The following is a 15,018-nucleotide window of genomic DNA, read 5'->3' as shown; positions in this document are numbered from 1 at the left end:
CACAACCGTTGTGTATCTTTTGCTTCTTGGTGGTGAAAACTCCCTTCATGGCAGTAGGAATTAAAAACTGAGGCCCGTCAACATGAGAAACATAAGTGCATGTCAACTACCTCATGAACTGTGGTCTTTATACTTTCCTTATCAAGAAAGTTGATGAAATGTTGGAGAACAAAGTCTGAGAAATGTCAAGAAGTTCTCCCACTCTATTGTGCTAGGTGGAGTAACTAGGGAGCCAGTCACTATTTTGTAACAACTTCTGTTGGGTAAACTTCAATCCAGAGCCTCCCAATTTTGGGAGACCTGGGGGTAAGGAAAATAGTTGCTGAGGGTCACCTTCTGAACTCACAATCCCAATGCAAATTTCTTCATAAAATCATTGAACCTTTATTCGTTGCAAAGTGAGTGGATCTTCAGCTCCACCATAAACCATGGTGTTAGATGTGCTGTTGTCATCTATACAAAGAAAATTTGATGCTTTGTGGCTCTACTTAACCCCCCAAAGCCTAAGAATTTCCTACCAGCAAGATGCACAATTAGGGTTTCCCAAGAGACAGTCTGCCTTTCTTCAGAAAGACTAATTGTCAAAATGACTAATTTGTAGCAATCACAGGTAAGCATACTAATTTTACACAAAATATGAAACTTCTAAAATGATACCCAACACTGTATTTACCTATAACACCCTCTTGAAACATCCCTGCCAAATTAACTCAGATATGAAGCATCCACGTCAGCTCCTTCAATGTTAATTCACTTCTTTACATTCCTAGCTTAGATTGACATGATATCCTCTTCAGTTGCAAGTTTCAATTCCCTTAAAACATTCCTAATTCTTTCCTTTTTCTTACAGTTCTTCTCCACTGCTCATTCCAGTAGCTCTGATTTCATTTCTCATATTTTGGTAACATGTAATCATGAAATAGTGACTGAGTTATACTTCAGCCTTCTAACCATGGGTTCTGCATCTATGAATTCAACCAACTTCAAATCAAAACTTGGGGGGGAGGATATAATTGTGTCTGTGCTGAACCTGTACATTATTCTCTAAACAATACACTATAGCAACTATTTACATAAGGCTTACAGTGTATTCGGAGCAATCTAAGATGATTTAAGATACACAGGACGGTGCACACAGATAACAGGCAATGGGTCATTTTATGTTAGGGACTTGAGCATCCAAAGATTTTAGTATGGGGAGGGCATCCTGGACCCAATCTGCAGATATGGAGAGACAACTCTATTATACTGAGACAGAAGCAACTGTAAATTACACTTTAGATTCGACAGGACACTTACCCTAAATTATTTTAAATGAAAACTTGGCAGTTACACTATAACAAGATAATGTAAATATGAGGTATCCAATCTAATGCAATGGACTAAAAGGGCAGTAAGTAACAACACTGCTACACTGCTACATCAGAGTACATTTCTGCAGTTTGAGAACTGACCGAAAAGGTAGCAAAAGAATACCTGGCTTTTAGAGGAATTCAGTCTAAATCCTTTCTACAATGATCTCGTGGGAAAGAAGACCGGTGGAGAAGTACACCATGATCTAACATTGGAGCTACAGAAATATATTATTCTCAAGAAATGCAAGGTAGTACAAAACAGCCAGGAGTGGCCAACTCAAAAAGGATACAGTTTAAGGAAGGCAAATGCAATAACCAGCTACTGCCAAAAAGAATCCAGGATGTTTGAGGATGTTATGGGGGCAGACGTTGTGTAACTAAGATCTAATGCAGAGAAAGAACATTACGTTTTGAAACTGAGTAGAAGAAAAAGAGATTTAGGAGACATGCATAGAGGACCGATGCAAATGCTACAGGATGTCTCCTTAAGGACCGGAAAATTTCTCGCCCTATAGACAACAGTCCCTGTTTTCCCGATTCAGCCCACGATCCAGCCCACTTCCATGCCCATCATCTAGGCAGAATGCCACGGAGACGATGTTAAAAGCAGAATTCATCACTCTCGCCTGCCAACGCACCCTGTTCCTTTGCCAGAACAGGGCACAGCGTCTAGCCCTTCCATCTCCACCCCTCCCAAACCCCACCAGCCCAGCCCTGTCTCCATACCACCCGCCCCGGAGCCAAGGGAATCGCGAGTTCTGGTTGGCTCAGCCCAAGCCCTCGTCATTCATCAGCTCACCTACGATTGGTTGGCAGAGCGTGCATAGGGGCAAACGCCCAGCCTGACGAGGTTCTGGGAGGTGGGTTGGCAGAGTCTGCGACTAGACATTTTATTGATTGGTTGAGGGGGGGGAAATCACGTGGTATAAGAAGTCTTCCTATTGGTCATAAGTGGTACCATGGGGTCCAGAAATGTGATTTGATTGGCTAAAATGAATTTTAGTTTTCTACTAGATGTCTCCAGTACGCTGTTGCTATGAGGTGTTGCCGGGTCTTCCGGTTGTCGCTGAGACTCTACTCTCCAGGTTTTTCATGCGCCCATGGCTGAAAGGCATGGGAAGAGCTCAACTTCAGTAGAGGACCTCAGAAGGGCGGGGCTGAGGGCAGGTGGGCGGGACCCTGGCTACGTCATCGGGCGTGGACCCTGCTTGCGTGCTGTCTGGGCGCCGCTGACTAGCCAGCCCCTGGGGCATGCTGCTGCAGGGACCTGTCACCCTTCCCAGGATGTTCTGACATTGGAAATCCAGCTTCATTTTGCTTATGCAACCTCAGGCAGGCGCCTCAAGGAGCCCCTTAAAATAAGGCTCACGTCGTTATTTTTGTGCAACATAAAACCAGAGCTCCCTGGAATGCTGACAGATTGAGTGGTGTCGGGCAGAGGTCCTCTAGCCAAGGGATCCCCTTGGACAGTGCGCATCTTCACTCCCCGTCTCAGGCGGGAGCCTGGACGATGCCCAGACCCCTCTACCACGTAGTCTCTGCTAAATTCAGAGCGTGGGAGCGACGATGCGCTCGCCTCACGCGCACGCGCAGTACGCAGGCCCCGGAGTTTGTCGCGCGTGGAGGGTGGGGTGCTGCCGGGCGGTTGCGGAGCTTGTTTATGTAAGCGCGGGCAGCAGCTTCCGCGCAACGCAGGGCCTCTCGGGAGCGCGCGCGGCCGGTCGCCTAGGCGACGGGGAGCGGGGGCGGGGCTGCGTCCTGGCTCCGCCCCGGCCTCGGGCCCCGCCCCTGGTCGCGTTGCGGCTGGGACTCGGGCGCGCGCTCCAGCGCCGGGGAAGCGGCGGCGGCGGGCGGGAGCTGGGCGTGGAGGCGCGAGGGGCGGGGCGGTCGGCACTGCGGGCCCGCGGCTCGGGCGGCTCCGGTTCCTGCTCGCCTTCAGTCCCTGGCGGCGCCCGCGGGGTCGCATCGCCGTGCGGCTCGGCCCATGCCCAGGGCCGCTGCTTTTTTAGCTGCCGCCCCGCCGCGGGCGCCCGGTGGGCCGCCGCGGCCCTGAGGTGGGGGCGGCCGCAGACGGAAGGCGGCGGGGCCGCCGGCGGACAGGATCCGGGCGCAGCTCAGCGCAGCGCGGCGGGCGGAGGTCTATGTTGCGGGCGGCGGCGGCCGCGGAGGGACGATGCGCGAGTACAAAGTGGTGGTGCTGGGCTCGGGCGGGGTAGGCAAATCCGCCCTGACCGTGCAGTTCGTGACCGGCACCTTCATCGAGAAATACGACCCCACCATCGAGGACTTCTACCGCAAGGAGATCGAGGTGGACTCGTCGCCGTCGGTACTGGAGATCCTGGACACGGCGGGCACCGAGCAGTTCGCGTCCATGCGGGACCTGTACATCAAGAACGGCCAGGGCTTCATCCTCGTCTACAGCCTGGTCAACCAGCAGAGCTTCCAGGACATCAAGCCCATGCGGGATCAGATCATCCGAGTGAAGCGGTGAGCGGGCCGGGGGCGCGGGCTGCGCGGGGCTGGGCGGCCGCACCGAGCCCCGATCCGGGGCCGGACTCCCGCGCGGGCGGTGGGGAGTGGGCGCCCCGCGTCGGGCTCCCCGCGATCTCCTCCCGCAGAAGCTCCAGTTGTAGGCTTTGTTTCACAACTAAAATTTGGCATCCCGTTAACCCACAGCCCAGCTCTTTGTCTGCGGGATATCCTCAGTAGCAGTCGTTCAGATCCCCGTCGGAAACAAAGTTTAAAACTTACTTGCAGGGGGAACCGGGGTGGGTGGGTGTGCGTCGGGGAGAGGGGAGCTGTGCAGGCGTAGACCTGCGTTTGCTGACTGAACACATGCACAAAGCTACCTTTGCAAGGTTTGACAGCAGAAATTGCACACACTTACTGGGAAATGTCAGTAGGAGAGGAAGGAGACCGTTCTCATCTCGGGGACGATTTAGTGCTGCCAAAGCGTTTTGCAAAAAAAAAAAGCTCTTAATTTGCTGCGAAAACTTTAAAGACAGATTATCAAATTATTTGAAGACATCATAACAGCTCAGTGGGAATGTGTGAGTATTGGCATATAGGAGCCAAATATGTCATCCACTTTAGAAGAATGCAGCTTCACTGTGCTCTTTTAAAATCTAGCTACTTTTTCTCCTTAAAAAAGAAAAAGGCGTTCCAGGACACAAAACAAGTTTCTTCAAAGGTGTGACCCACCCTTTGAAATTTAAAGTTAATGTAAATAGGCTTTTTCCTGATACAGACTCTTTTGAAGTACACATTTGGAAAAAAAATGGCTGATAACTTAAGTGCTTTAAAATGTTTTTTTCTTAAATTGATGGAGTATATTTTTCCCTGTAATTTTAAGCATTTGAGATAACATGTTATTCCAGACTTTTGGCCAATTTTTGTAATTTTTCTTAAACATGACTGTTTTGTCTGGTCTTTATCAGTTAATCCTGCTGATCCTTCTACTACCTTATTCTACCTGTAACTCTGAATTGAAGGCATTTACTGAAAGTTGTCAGTGTACTGTAGACAATCACGTTATGAGTCACTTTGAATCTACTGATTTGAAAGATGCAGGACCAAGTCAGTTGCATTCAGGGAATGCTCAAAAATTCATTACAGGTAATAGATTTGGCAATACTAGGATTTGAACTCAAGGCCTCACTCTTGCTAGACAGGTGCTCTACCACTTGAGCCACTCCACCAGCAAGATAGTAGACTTTTAGCCTTTCCACAAGTTTAATAGCTAAACTAAAATTTTGGATGTTATTTCTTGTGTTAAATTTCAAATTAGTATACAGTGAATATTTTCATGGTCTGTCAGTTCTTAAAATCTGTGAATTTGATAGCTTTTTACCTCTCCAATCTCATTTTGTAAAAGTTGTTTTATAGTTAAAAGATGAATGGTTTGGGTGTTAAACTTTGTATGTGGACATTTATAGGGCTACTTTTAAGTAACCCAAATCCTTAATTATTACCCCCCCACACACACTTAATTAAAAAGCAGCAAACTACAGAACAGGATAGTCATGTACATTTACCACATGTCAATTTTAGGCCAAATACATCAAATACACATTTAAATATGCCTGCAGATAAAGCATACATGCTGGGCTAACTTTTTTTTTTGCAGTATTAGGGTTTGAACTCAGGGCCTACACTTTGAGCCACTCCACCAACCCTTGTTTTGGATGCAATTTTTCCAGATAGGGTCTCATTAGGTCTCTTAAACTGTTTGCTCAGGCTGGCTTCTAACTGTGATCCTTGATCTTTGCCTTCTGAGTGGCTAGGATTACAGGTGTGGGCCACCAGCGCCTGGCCTGGGCTAACTTCTTGACACAAGGGAAAAGAACATGACAAAGTTTAGATAGGATGGTGCGCAGAATTTTGTAGTTTCTTATGATTTAATCTAATTTATTTTTCTGTTATAATAATTAGTTATTCTGTGTTTGAAATAATTTATTTGTTTGCACTATGACCCAGAAAAAGGAAATAGAATAAAATTCTGCTTACCTAGATACCATTTTACTCATAGTCTCAATTCTTGATGTAAAAAGACCACTCATAAGGTGAATCAGAGTTCATAACCTCTCAACTTTTGTATGCCTAAGAACCACTTGGACCCTTACTTCTTCCTCCTGATTTTTGTTTGTTTTGATTTTGGTTTTGGGGTTTTGGTTTTTTGAGGCAGGGTCTTGCTGTGTAGTCCAGGCCAGCCTCAAGCTCATGGATCCTCCTGCCTCAGCCTCTAAGTTCTGGTATTGCAAGGCACGCACCCCCACGCCTAGTATCTACATCCTGTTTTTACAGGATGTTTTATACCTCACTTGAACTTCATTATTCAGCTTTCCAGCTTAGAGCATCCTACAAACAAATTAAATTATCTCATAATACGAGATTCAAGGTATACTATTAACTTAAAACAGGAGTGTTAACTGCTCACACTTAGAACTAAAGCATGACTTTCAAATATGTGAATTTTCTTCTCTTCTGACGGCCAATTTTTGAACTTAACAGCTGGTATAAAACAGTAATGGCTTCTTCTCATTTGTGTCAGCTAGCTGCTTTGCAATCATACACAATAGTTGTTTGGAGATACTTGATGTCACCACAATGCAGATGACCTCCCTGAAGTGCAAAGAGATTTGGTATGTTACCCAAGCCCATTCATTGATGGGGTGGACATTAAACTAAGATCTGCTTGAGTCCCTGGATCCTGTTCTGTGCCAGTCTGTCTTTCAGTTTGGTGTCTGCTGGTCAGTTCAGTATCCAGCCTGTGGACTAGGTCAACAGTATTGGATAGAAATAGAGTGTGAACCACATGGGTAATTGGGATTTTCTAGTAGGTGATTAAAATAATTAACACAAATAGGGAGAATAATTTTAATAATACTTAACCCACTACATCCACAATACTGTCACTTCAGCACACTATCAATATTCACACATTTTGAATGAGATACTTTGCTTCCTTTTTCATACTATGCCTTTGGGATCTGGTATGTGGGCTTTGTAGTGTGTCTTGATCAACTGGCCATTTTTCAAGTGCTCAGTTGCCACATATGGCCATAGGCTGCGATACTGAACAACACAGGTCTAAGGTGCCTATGGTTTAGGAAATGCTTGCTTATTTCTATAAATCTCAGCCCCTCTCAGAGTGATTAGAATTAAATGAGTTAATAGGTATTAAGGTGTTCAACATTGTTCCCAGTACACAGAACTTGTTCAAAATATTCTAGCTGTCATTCTTTTATTAATAATTTTGTAGCCCTAACTTATTCATCTTTACTCTTGATGTCATTGTAATTTTTGAAGAAATAAATTTGCAATTGCATTTTGAGATTCATTATCTGCTATACACAAGATGAGACCAAAAGCAATTAGTATTAAAATAATTCTTTAAAATATTGTGTTATTTTCTTACAATCTTTTCTCTTATGAGGGATCTTAAGAAAAAAAAAAAAAGCAAGAAAATGACCCTTTAACTTTAAGTACAGCACGAATGTATAGCCAAACAGTGAAATGGAGTTTTTCATTGGATTGTTAATATTTGAAATGTTTCCCATTTAAAAATTTAAAACTGGCTTGAATTCCCTTACGTGTTTATAGGTACACACATAGATATACATACATCACCTCTTGTCAAAGCAAGCGGACCAACTGAAAGTACATCATAATTCATATTCTTGTTTTTTTGTCGACTTGACTTTACATGAGATTGCATACACAAAGAAGACTTGTAGGGGTACAGAAAATGTTTCAATTATAATAAAACTAGAATTCTTTGTGATTTTGTAGTTGCTTTTTTCTTTCTTACCCATCCAAGGCCTAGCCATGGGACTGACCTGAAGTATCTTAGAACATGCTGTTATTTGTTCTTAGGCTAAAACCCCAAAAGCTTTCAGCATGACCTTTAAAGTCTAGCATGCTCTCATCCCTCCCTGCCTTTGCAGGTTCACTCCTTGGAGTTCTCATTAAACTCCCGTATCCTGGCCTTATTTTCATTATGTGAAATTGTCTTTCCCTGGACTCTCAGAGTTAATTCGTACTCATTCTTTCACATGTGCTTGAAAGATTTTCCTCCACTGAGGGAAACCCTATGTCTTTTACCAAACTGAATTAATTCCTTTCCTCTCTCTCACACTAGACTAACTTCATGTCTTAGCCCTTCCCTCCGCTGCACAAAACATAGACATCAGTGCACCTGCCCTTTCCCTTTTCTCTGTAGCACTCATCAACAGTTACTGGTTTGTATGATTCATGTGCAGTCAGTCTTCCTTACTAAACTCTAAGCCCATGTGGCTGACGTATTTCCTGGGAGGAAGGAGATAATAAAGGTAAGTTGAAATTGGAATGTTCAAAAAGAAAAGTATTTGCACTGTCCTTTGGTCTCAGTTTTCCCCAAAATTCTAGTGTCTCAAGTTAATTTTACAGATAGAGGAGATAACTCTTCCTTTTGCTCTTAGCTCCTGTAAGAGCACTTTCAGGTTAGCCAGCAAGAGAAAGGGTAAAATTTAAAATGAACCTTAGAGAGTCAGGAGGAGAATGATGTCTTCCAGATGGTGGGAAATGCATGAATATGTTTTCTGGATGTCAAGTAGACCAGATTGGCTAAATAACAGACTGTATAGAAGTGAGAGAAGAGGTAAGGTGAAAAATTTTAGAGCTTAATTATTGAAGATTAAAGACTTTGGGCTCGATCATGTAGTCAAGGACCATAATCAAATTGCTACTATAGAAATAGTAGTATGGAGGTGATATGATACATGGCTTCATGGTAACAGACCACTCTGTTTTATAATAGGAGAAATGGTTGTAAATGTTATGGCAATATGGTATTTATATGAAGTGTAAAGATTCTGAATTAGCCTGGAGTCTGTAGGCATAGAGAGGAAAAATGCAGGTAGTATTGAAAAGAATGAATTTAGTTGAGCAGTGGGGGAGGGAGAAGGAAAGATCAAATGTAACCTTGACATTTGATCATGAGAGAATATGATGATAGAGGAATAGCTGGGAAAGATTATTTCAGTTTGGGGGATGATAATCATAGCTGTACCTAATAAGTAATTAGAATATTTCAATAAAGCCTCAAAGGTCAGGTTATATATGAATAACTCAGGATCATCTACATAGCTCAGATTGAAAGAGTAGATGAACCAGCTGGGAAGAATGTAGAGCATAGAAATGAATGGATATGGTGAAGAGTAGAAATTAGGGATGAGTAAACAAAGCCAAGGATAGAACTTTAGAGCTGCAAGATAAACAGTGGAGATTATACATTGCATCAGGCTAGACATGAGGTGTTGAAGATTGGTGGAAAAGGCATTTGATTGCACTACCCAGAGTAAACTACTGCTTTTGGAAAACTATTAATATTTTCATATCTTTTAAATGATCCTTTCTCCTCATAGTAAGTAGCAAAAAGGAAAAAAAAAAAAAAACACCACTCTAAAACAGAAGCATGCCACCAGTTGCTATGGATTGATCTTTGGCCCATAACCAGTTAGTGCTGACTGAAACCAGAGAGTATACCAAATGCTGTTTATGCCAGTTGAGTGAAATTTCTGGCACTCCACAACCGTTCCTTCCTCCACAGATACCGCCTTCCCTAGGATCCAAAACTTAATCCAAAGCTGGGCTGCCAATGTACAGAGCCTAACAACCACAACTTACTTTCTTAACATTAATAAATACAGATCATGAAAAATTATGACTGAATTCCTGACAAACAAAACAAGCAGTTCAGTATGGAGAAAAGCACTAATGGTGAGAGCTGTATCCATTTAAATACAAAACTAAGGTTAAAAAGCTATAAGAATTATGGTTACAAATAAGAATTATTAGTGTAAAAGCCATTAACAATGCAAGGCAAATGCGATAGCTAATAAATCAGGAAAAAGGAAAAAAGTATAAGTGCTCAATTCCTTATTTCACTCTAGAGAAATTCAGATGGTTAAAAAATGAAATTTGTTTAAAATTGATTCTAAGAGCACAATGTTTTTCTTAACCTTTTTGCCTTTTTTGAGCATTACTGAGCCATGATTAACACATGAAGCTGTACTTTCTTAATGCATACAACTTGATTTGTGAGGCTGGTTTTAGAGCTTTGTGGTAGAACAAGTGTTTAGCATGTGTGAGATCTTGGGTTTGATTCCCAACACCACAAGGATAGAAAACATCTATGTCTTGATTTGTTTAGAGATAAGCATACACCCATGATACCATCACCCCAATCAATGTCATAAACCTGCCCATTACCTCCAGAAGTTTCCTCCTGCCTTGATTCTTCATTCATTTATATTTTATATAATAAGAACACTTACTGTAAGATCTATTCTCTTAGCAAACTTTTTAAATGTAGTGTGTGTGGATATACTGGAGATTGAACTTAGAGCCTCATCTTGCTAGACTAAGCACTCTATCACTTGAGCCACACTCCCAGCCCCTTAGTAAATTTGTGTGTGTGTGTGTGTGTGTGTGTGTGTGTGTTATTGGGGTTTGAACTCAGGGCTTCCTGCTTGCAAAGCAGGGACTCTACTTCTTGAGCTACACCTCCAGTCCCCCTTAGCAAATTTTTAAATATAAAATATAGTATTGCTGGGCTGGCAGAGTTGCTCAAATGGTAGAGCGCCTGCCTAGCAAGCACAAGGCCCTGAATCAAACCTCATTACTAACCCCTAAAAAAGCAATCTAGTATTGCTGACTAGAGACACCAAGCTGTACAACCATCTCCAGGGCTTACCTGCATAACCAAACCTTCATATCTTGAGACATGTTTTATGATCCAAAGTTTTTTCCTGAAAGGGAAACTTTTGTTTTTGCTACATTGTAAAATTAGAACATTATAGTAGTTTTCTCTGCCATTCCAGTATTGAACGTTTTAAAACTCACTCTGTAGATTGGGAATAATCTCATTTGAGCTCTAACATTCTGAGAGCACTTCTTCCTCCAGCTGAGGCCTGAGAGAAGGATTGAAGTTTAATTACAAACCTTAAAGAATCAGCAGCTTGTGACCTTCAGGCCTGGCCTAGTTAAGATCTGATGACAGCTATCAATAAAAATCCGTAACCAGAGGAATCCTTATCATTTTTTTTAAACAGAAGAGGAAAAATAATTTAATTGGCCAACCACTGTACTACACATGAGCAAAATATATGAACTCTCCCTGAATATTGATCAGTCCTCTCAAAAGAAGAACATGTAGACAATTTGAAAGGTGACACGGCTGTCCTCTGAGTGGGAAATATTCAGTCCATCAGCAAGTGCATGATGTTGACTGTCTTTTAGGAAAAGTCAGATAATTAATTAGTGAACATTAAGGAGGAGGGAGATGGAGTGGTAATGATGTCTCAGTGATCTAGCCAACAGGAAGAGCCAATAAAGTTGGAGTCTTATTTGCTAATGTTTTGTAAGTAACAGTAACACTTGAATGATTTAATTGCTGTGGGAACTTCTAAGAGTTATGTATGGTGCATTGAAGTGCATTTGCTATACATTTATGCCTTTTTCTAAGCAAGAATCGTTACATAAAACCTTATACACTATAAGAGAATTTTTTCACTCCAGTGGTAGAGGGCCTGCCTAGCAAGCCTGAGACCCTGTGTTCAAGCCCCAGTCCTGCCCCCCCAAAAAAAAGAAAAGGAAAAAAAATTGCCGTAAGAGAATTTTTCAAGGATTGTTATTATTTATTTATCTGTTTTGCACAGCTTTTCTCTTAGTTGTCATCCTCAGAACCCAGGCCCTTGGGAAAGGGTGCGTAGCTCCACTCAAGGGTTTTTTTTGCTTCTGTTTCAACTTTTCCTGTTACTTTTTTCTCTCTATCTATTCTTACCTACAGTTTTCCCTACATGCTTAGATTTTTCAGGCCTATGGTAAAAGTTGTCAATACCGTTTGGGAAAATACTGGAATTTAACTGTCAGTAGACTTTAAAAGAAGGTACAACTTACAGAGACCAAATAATAACAAAAGTAAATACATAGGCATATTATTTGTGGAGGAAATTTATCATGAAATTTTAGTGGTATGCAGAAATTTGCCATATATTGTCTGGTTTGCCTTTGTATTTGTCACTTTGAGCTGTGATTCTTTTCATTAAAAAATTATTGTCAGCCTGACAGAAGTTCAGTTTCTCACGCCTGCCTTTATGCTTTACCATATCCAGCTGAGCCTTATAGTAGCGCTCACCTCAGTAATGGTAATGGTAGGGGTTAGGCACCTGCATTTCATTGAAGTATGTGAAGCCTGAATGTGTAGTTTAAAGCAATACAAAATGTCTGAAAAGAGAAGATTGCAAGTTGCTAAGATTTCTCCCATGCTCTATACTGTGTACTAAATAGATTTAGCTTTGTTCTTCTAAAAGATTGAAACCTCTGGGAATATTGGGCCTGCTAGTCCAGCTATTTTGTCTTTTATTTCCTTATGAGAAATCTCATAAAAAGCAAACACGTTAGCCTGATTTTTAATAAATTTTCTGTTTAACTTGAAGGTCACTATTGAGATACAATGCTTTTAGTGCTGGAGATGTGCAATGCTCAGTGATAGAGTGCTTGCCTGGTATACACAGGCCCTGGTTCTCAATCCTCAGCACCGCCAAAAAAAAACAGGGAAAAATATTAAGTATATGAGCCAGAGTAAAGTTGTTGGGTGTCTGAATCAGTTGTCATTGGCATATTGTCTTAAAGTCAGAGTTTGGAAAGTCTGATAACCAATCAACATGAGAAGTCTTTGATGATTTAAGTACTTAAATTATGTTAGAAATATACTTCTAATCACAGGTTGCTAAAAGCTCCATCTGAATAAACTATTTAAGGTAGATAATAGTTGGCAAAGTAAGCACACGTTTATATATTTTTCTTCATAATGCCAAAATGTATCCACTGGCAGAATTGAAAAGGTGGATTTATTGCTTTTTATGATTTTTTTTAAGATTTTAAAACATAAAAAAGTATTTTAGAGAGAAATAGAGTGAGTTAGCATTTTTTTTTTGCTTTTTGATTGTTATCTGTCAAAACCCAAAGTATTAAAAAAAAACTCTACGTCTTTTGGGCCACTCAGAGGGGCCCTCAGTAAGAAATACATTTTATATTGTGACACAGTGTACGCACAAGCATAAATACACGTAGCAGAAACCAGTGTTTCATGGAGCAGTTAAGCCTGCTAAGATGCTTGTAGTACATTTCCTGTGTATTCTTTCCTATTTCATTCACTGTTTTTAAGTGCTCCCTATGGCCCACCAGTGAGCTCATCACCATAATTTAGAAGGTGCTGCCCTGGATTGTTTTACTTGAAGAACACTAACTGGAGTATCTGTTTACTATTATAAAACAATTCTTATCTTTGCTCTCCTGTTTTGCCAGTTTCCTACAATGCTGCGTAAGACTGTGGAAATTAAATAATTCCCAGTGTGAGTTAGTAGATGGTACCTGTATTACAGAGAAAGATAGCATTTAGTCACCAAGAAAAAGATGTAGAGTGTATCTTCTGAGGAGGCACTTAGTACAGTTTGCTGTGTGTACTGGAAGTGTAAGGATGCTATTGCTAGAATGAACTCTTATTCATTCTAGCAAGGAGGGATAGCCCTTGCCTTGTAGAAGCAGAATGGAGCAAGGGATGTGAGTGTCCCTAATCTAAAAGTTTGAAATCCTAAATATCCCCAAATTTGAAACTTCTTTCAAAGCAACACAGTGCCACAAGTGGAAGATTCCACACCTGATCTCATGTGATCAAAGTCAAAATGCAGGTGTGCTAAAAATGTTGTATAAAATTGCCTTCAGTCTGTATGTGTAAGGTGTACATGAAACATAGATGAATTTCATGTTTAGAGTTAAGTTCCATCCACAAGATACGTTATTATGTATTTGAAAATATTCCAAAATCTGCAATCTGAAGCACTCTAGTTCCAAGCTTTAAGATAAGGGATACTCAATGCATAGCAACACTCAGACTTAAAAGCATGATTGCAGACATCCTCTACTACATCTAGTTGCCATAGAGATTTAGTCCAGGATGATATTGATTCAGTAAAATAGATGAATGCCATAGTTGGAGATATTTTTAAATCACTGAGTAAAATTACCCCCAGGGAAACACCATAGACCTTTACTTAAAACATTTAGTGTTATTTCTCATGCTTCCCATCCCCTTAAAAATTATTAATTCAAATGTGGAAATCCTACATATTAATTATTCAATACATATTAGTATTTTCTTCACTAGATGGCTACAGATCTCTATAAATGAAATCTTTAGGGTGGTTTTTCTCTATAGTTGGAGAATTTTGTTCTAAAATGTATCCATCTTTCAGTTTCTCACAAATTCAACATATTTTTATATGTACACACACACACATATATATACAAAATTCCCCCATACTGTATTTATTTTTCCTTCTGAGCTAATTTCCTCAACTTTGAAGATAGTAAATGTTAACATGTTTAGGCCTGAACTCCAGTACTTACTAGTTATTAGGAGCAAGTTAACATTCCCTGCATTTTAATTTCCTCATCTGTAATATGGGTACATCATAAAATGGATAATGAATATAGATGTTCTTTACATAGCAACCCTAAATATCACCTAAAAACTTTCAACAAAAGTCACAGAAATGGAAACGATACCCAAACATTTATCTGACATTGTAAGTCAATCTACTGCCATGTAATTTCTTAGGAACTAGACTTAATTGCCTTACTATAGGTAGATGAATATCACATTTCAGTTGTTTTCTCTGTGTTTTAAGCAGTCATGCAGTGTGTTTTAGAACTCAAAACATAGACCTGGAGTACTTTATGCCTTAACCTGCCCCTAGAGACCTGAGTATGGTGGCTCTAATTGGTGGTAATATAACAGTGATTTTAGTACACGTTTTAAGCATAAAAATGCATCTTACATATTAACCTGGTGTGGTAGCTAATGCTTATAGTCCCAGCACCGAGGAAGCTGAGGTAGGAGGATCATGAATTCAAGACTAGCCTGGATATATAGCCAGGCCCTGCCTGGGAAAAACAAAACAAAAAAGAGCTATATAAAAAAAAATCAGCATATAGTATTAATATTTTTTAAACAAATTTTTTTAAAAAGTTGATAATGATAGTAGACCTTTCTATGAATACCAAAAACTGTTCATGGGATAAAGATAATTTTAACAGATGTATGACTAGTTAGATACAA

The 15,018-nt window shown here is 40.8% G+C and overlaps 1 protein-coding gene and 1 long non-coding RNA gene across 2 annotated transcripts in view; one reads left to right on the top strand and one right to left on the bottom strand.

Annotated features, from left to right (window-relative positions):
• LOC141411435 (uncharacterized) overlaps positions 1–2,490 on the bottom strand; it is a 34,707-nt gene extending 32,217 nt beyond the window's left edge. The window contains exon 1 of the long non-coding RNA XR_012436166.1: positions 2,155–2,490. This is a non-coding gene — a long non-coding RNA (uncharacterized lncRNA). The remainder of the gene's footprint in view (positions 1–2,154) is intronic.
• A 770-nt stretch (positions 2,491–3,260) lies between these two features.
• The window catches only part of Rap2a (RAP2A, member of RAS oncogene family), a 37,564-nt gene continuing 25,806 nt past the window's right edge, over positions 3,261–15,018 (top strand). The window contains exon 1 of the mRNA XM_020163628.2: positions 3,261–3,842. Within this exon, the coding sequence (XP_020019217.1) occupies positions 3,529–3,842 (314 nt within the window). The 5' untranslated portion in view covers positions 3,261–3,528. The remainder of the gene's footprint in view (positions 3,843–15,018) is intronic.

The sequence above is a fragment of the Castor canadensis genome, chromosome 10, assembly GCF_047511655.1.
Source record: "Castor canadensis chromosome 10, mCasCan1.hap1v2, whole genome shotgun sequence".
In the NCBI taxonomy this organism is placed as follows: domain Eukaryota; kingdom Metazoa; phylum Chordata; class Mammalia; order Rodentia; family Castoridae; genus Castor; species Castor canadensis.
Note: the sequence above shows the minus strand (reverse complement) of the source record. Positions and strands in the feature narration are given on the sequence as shown.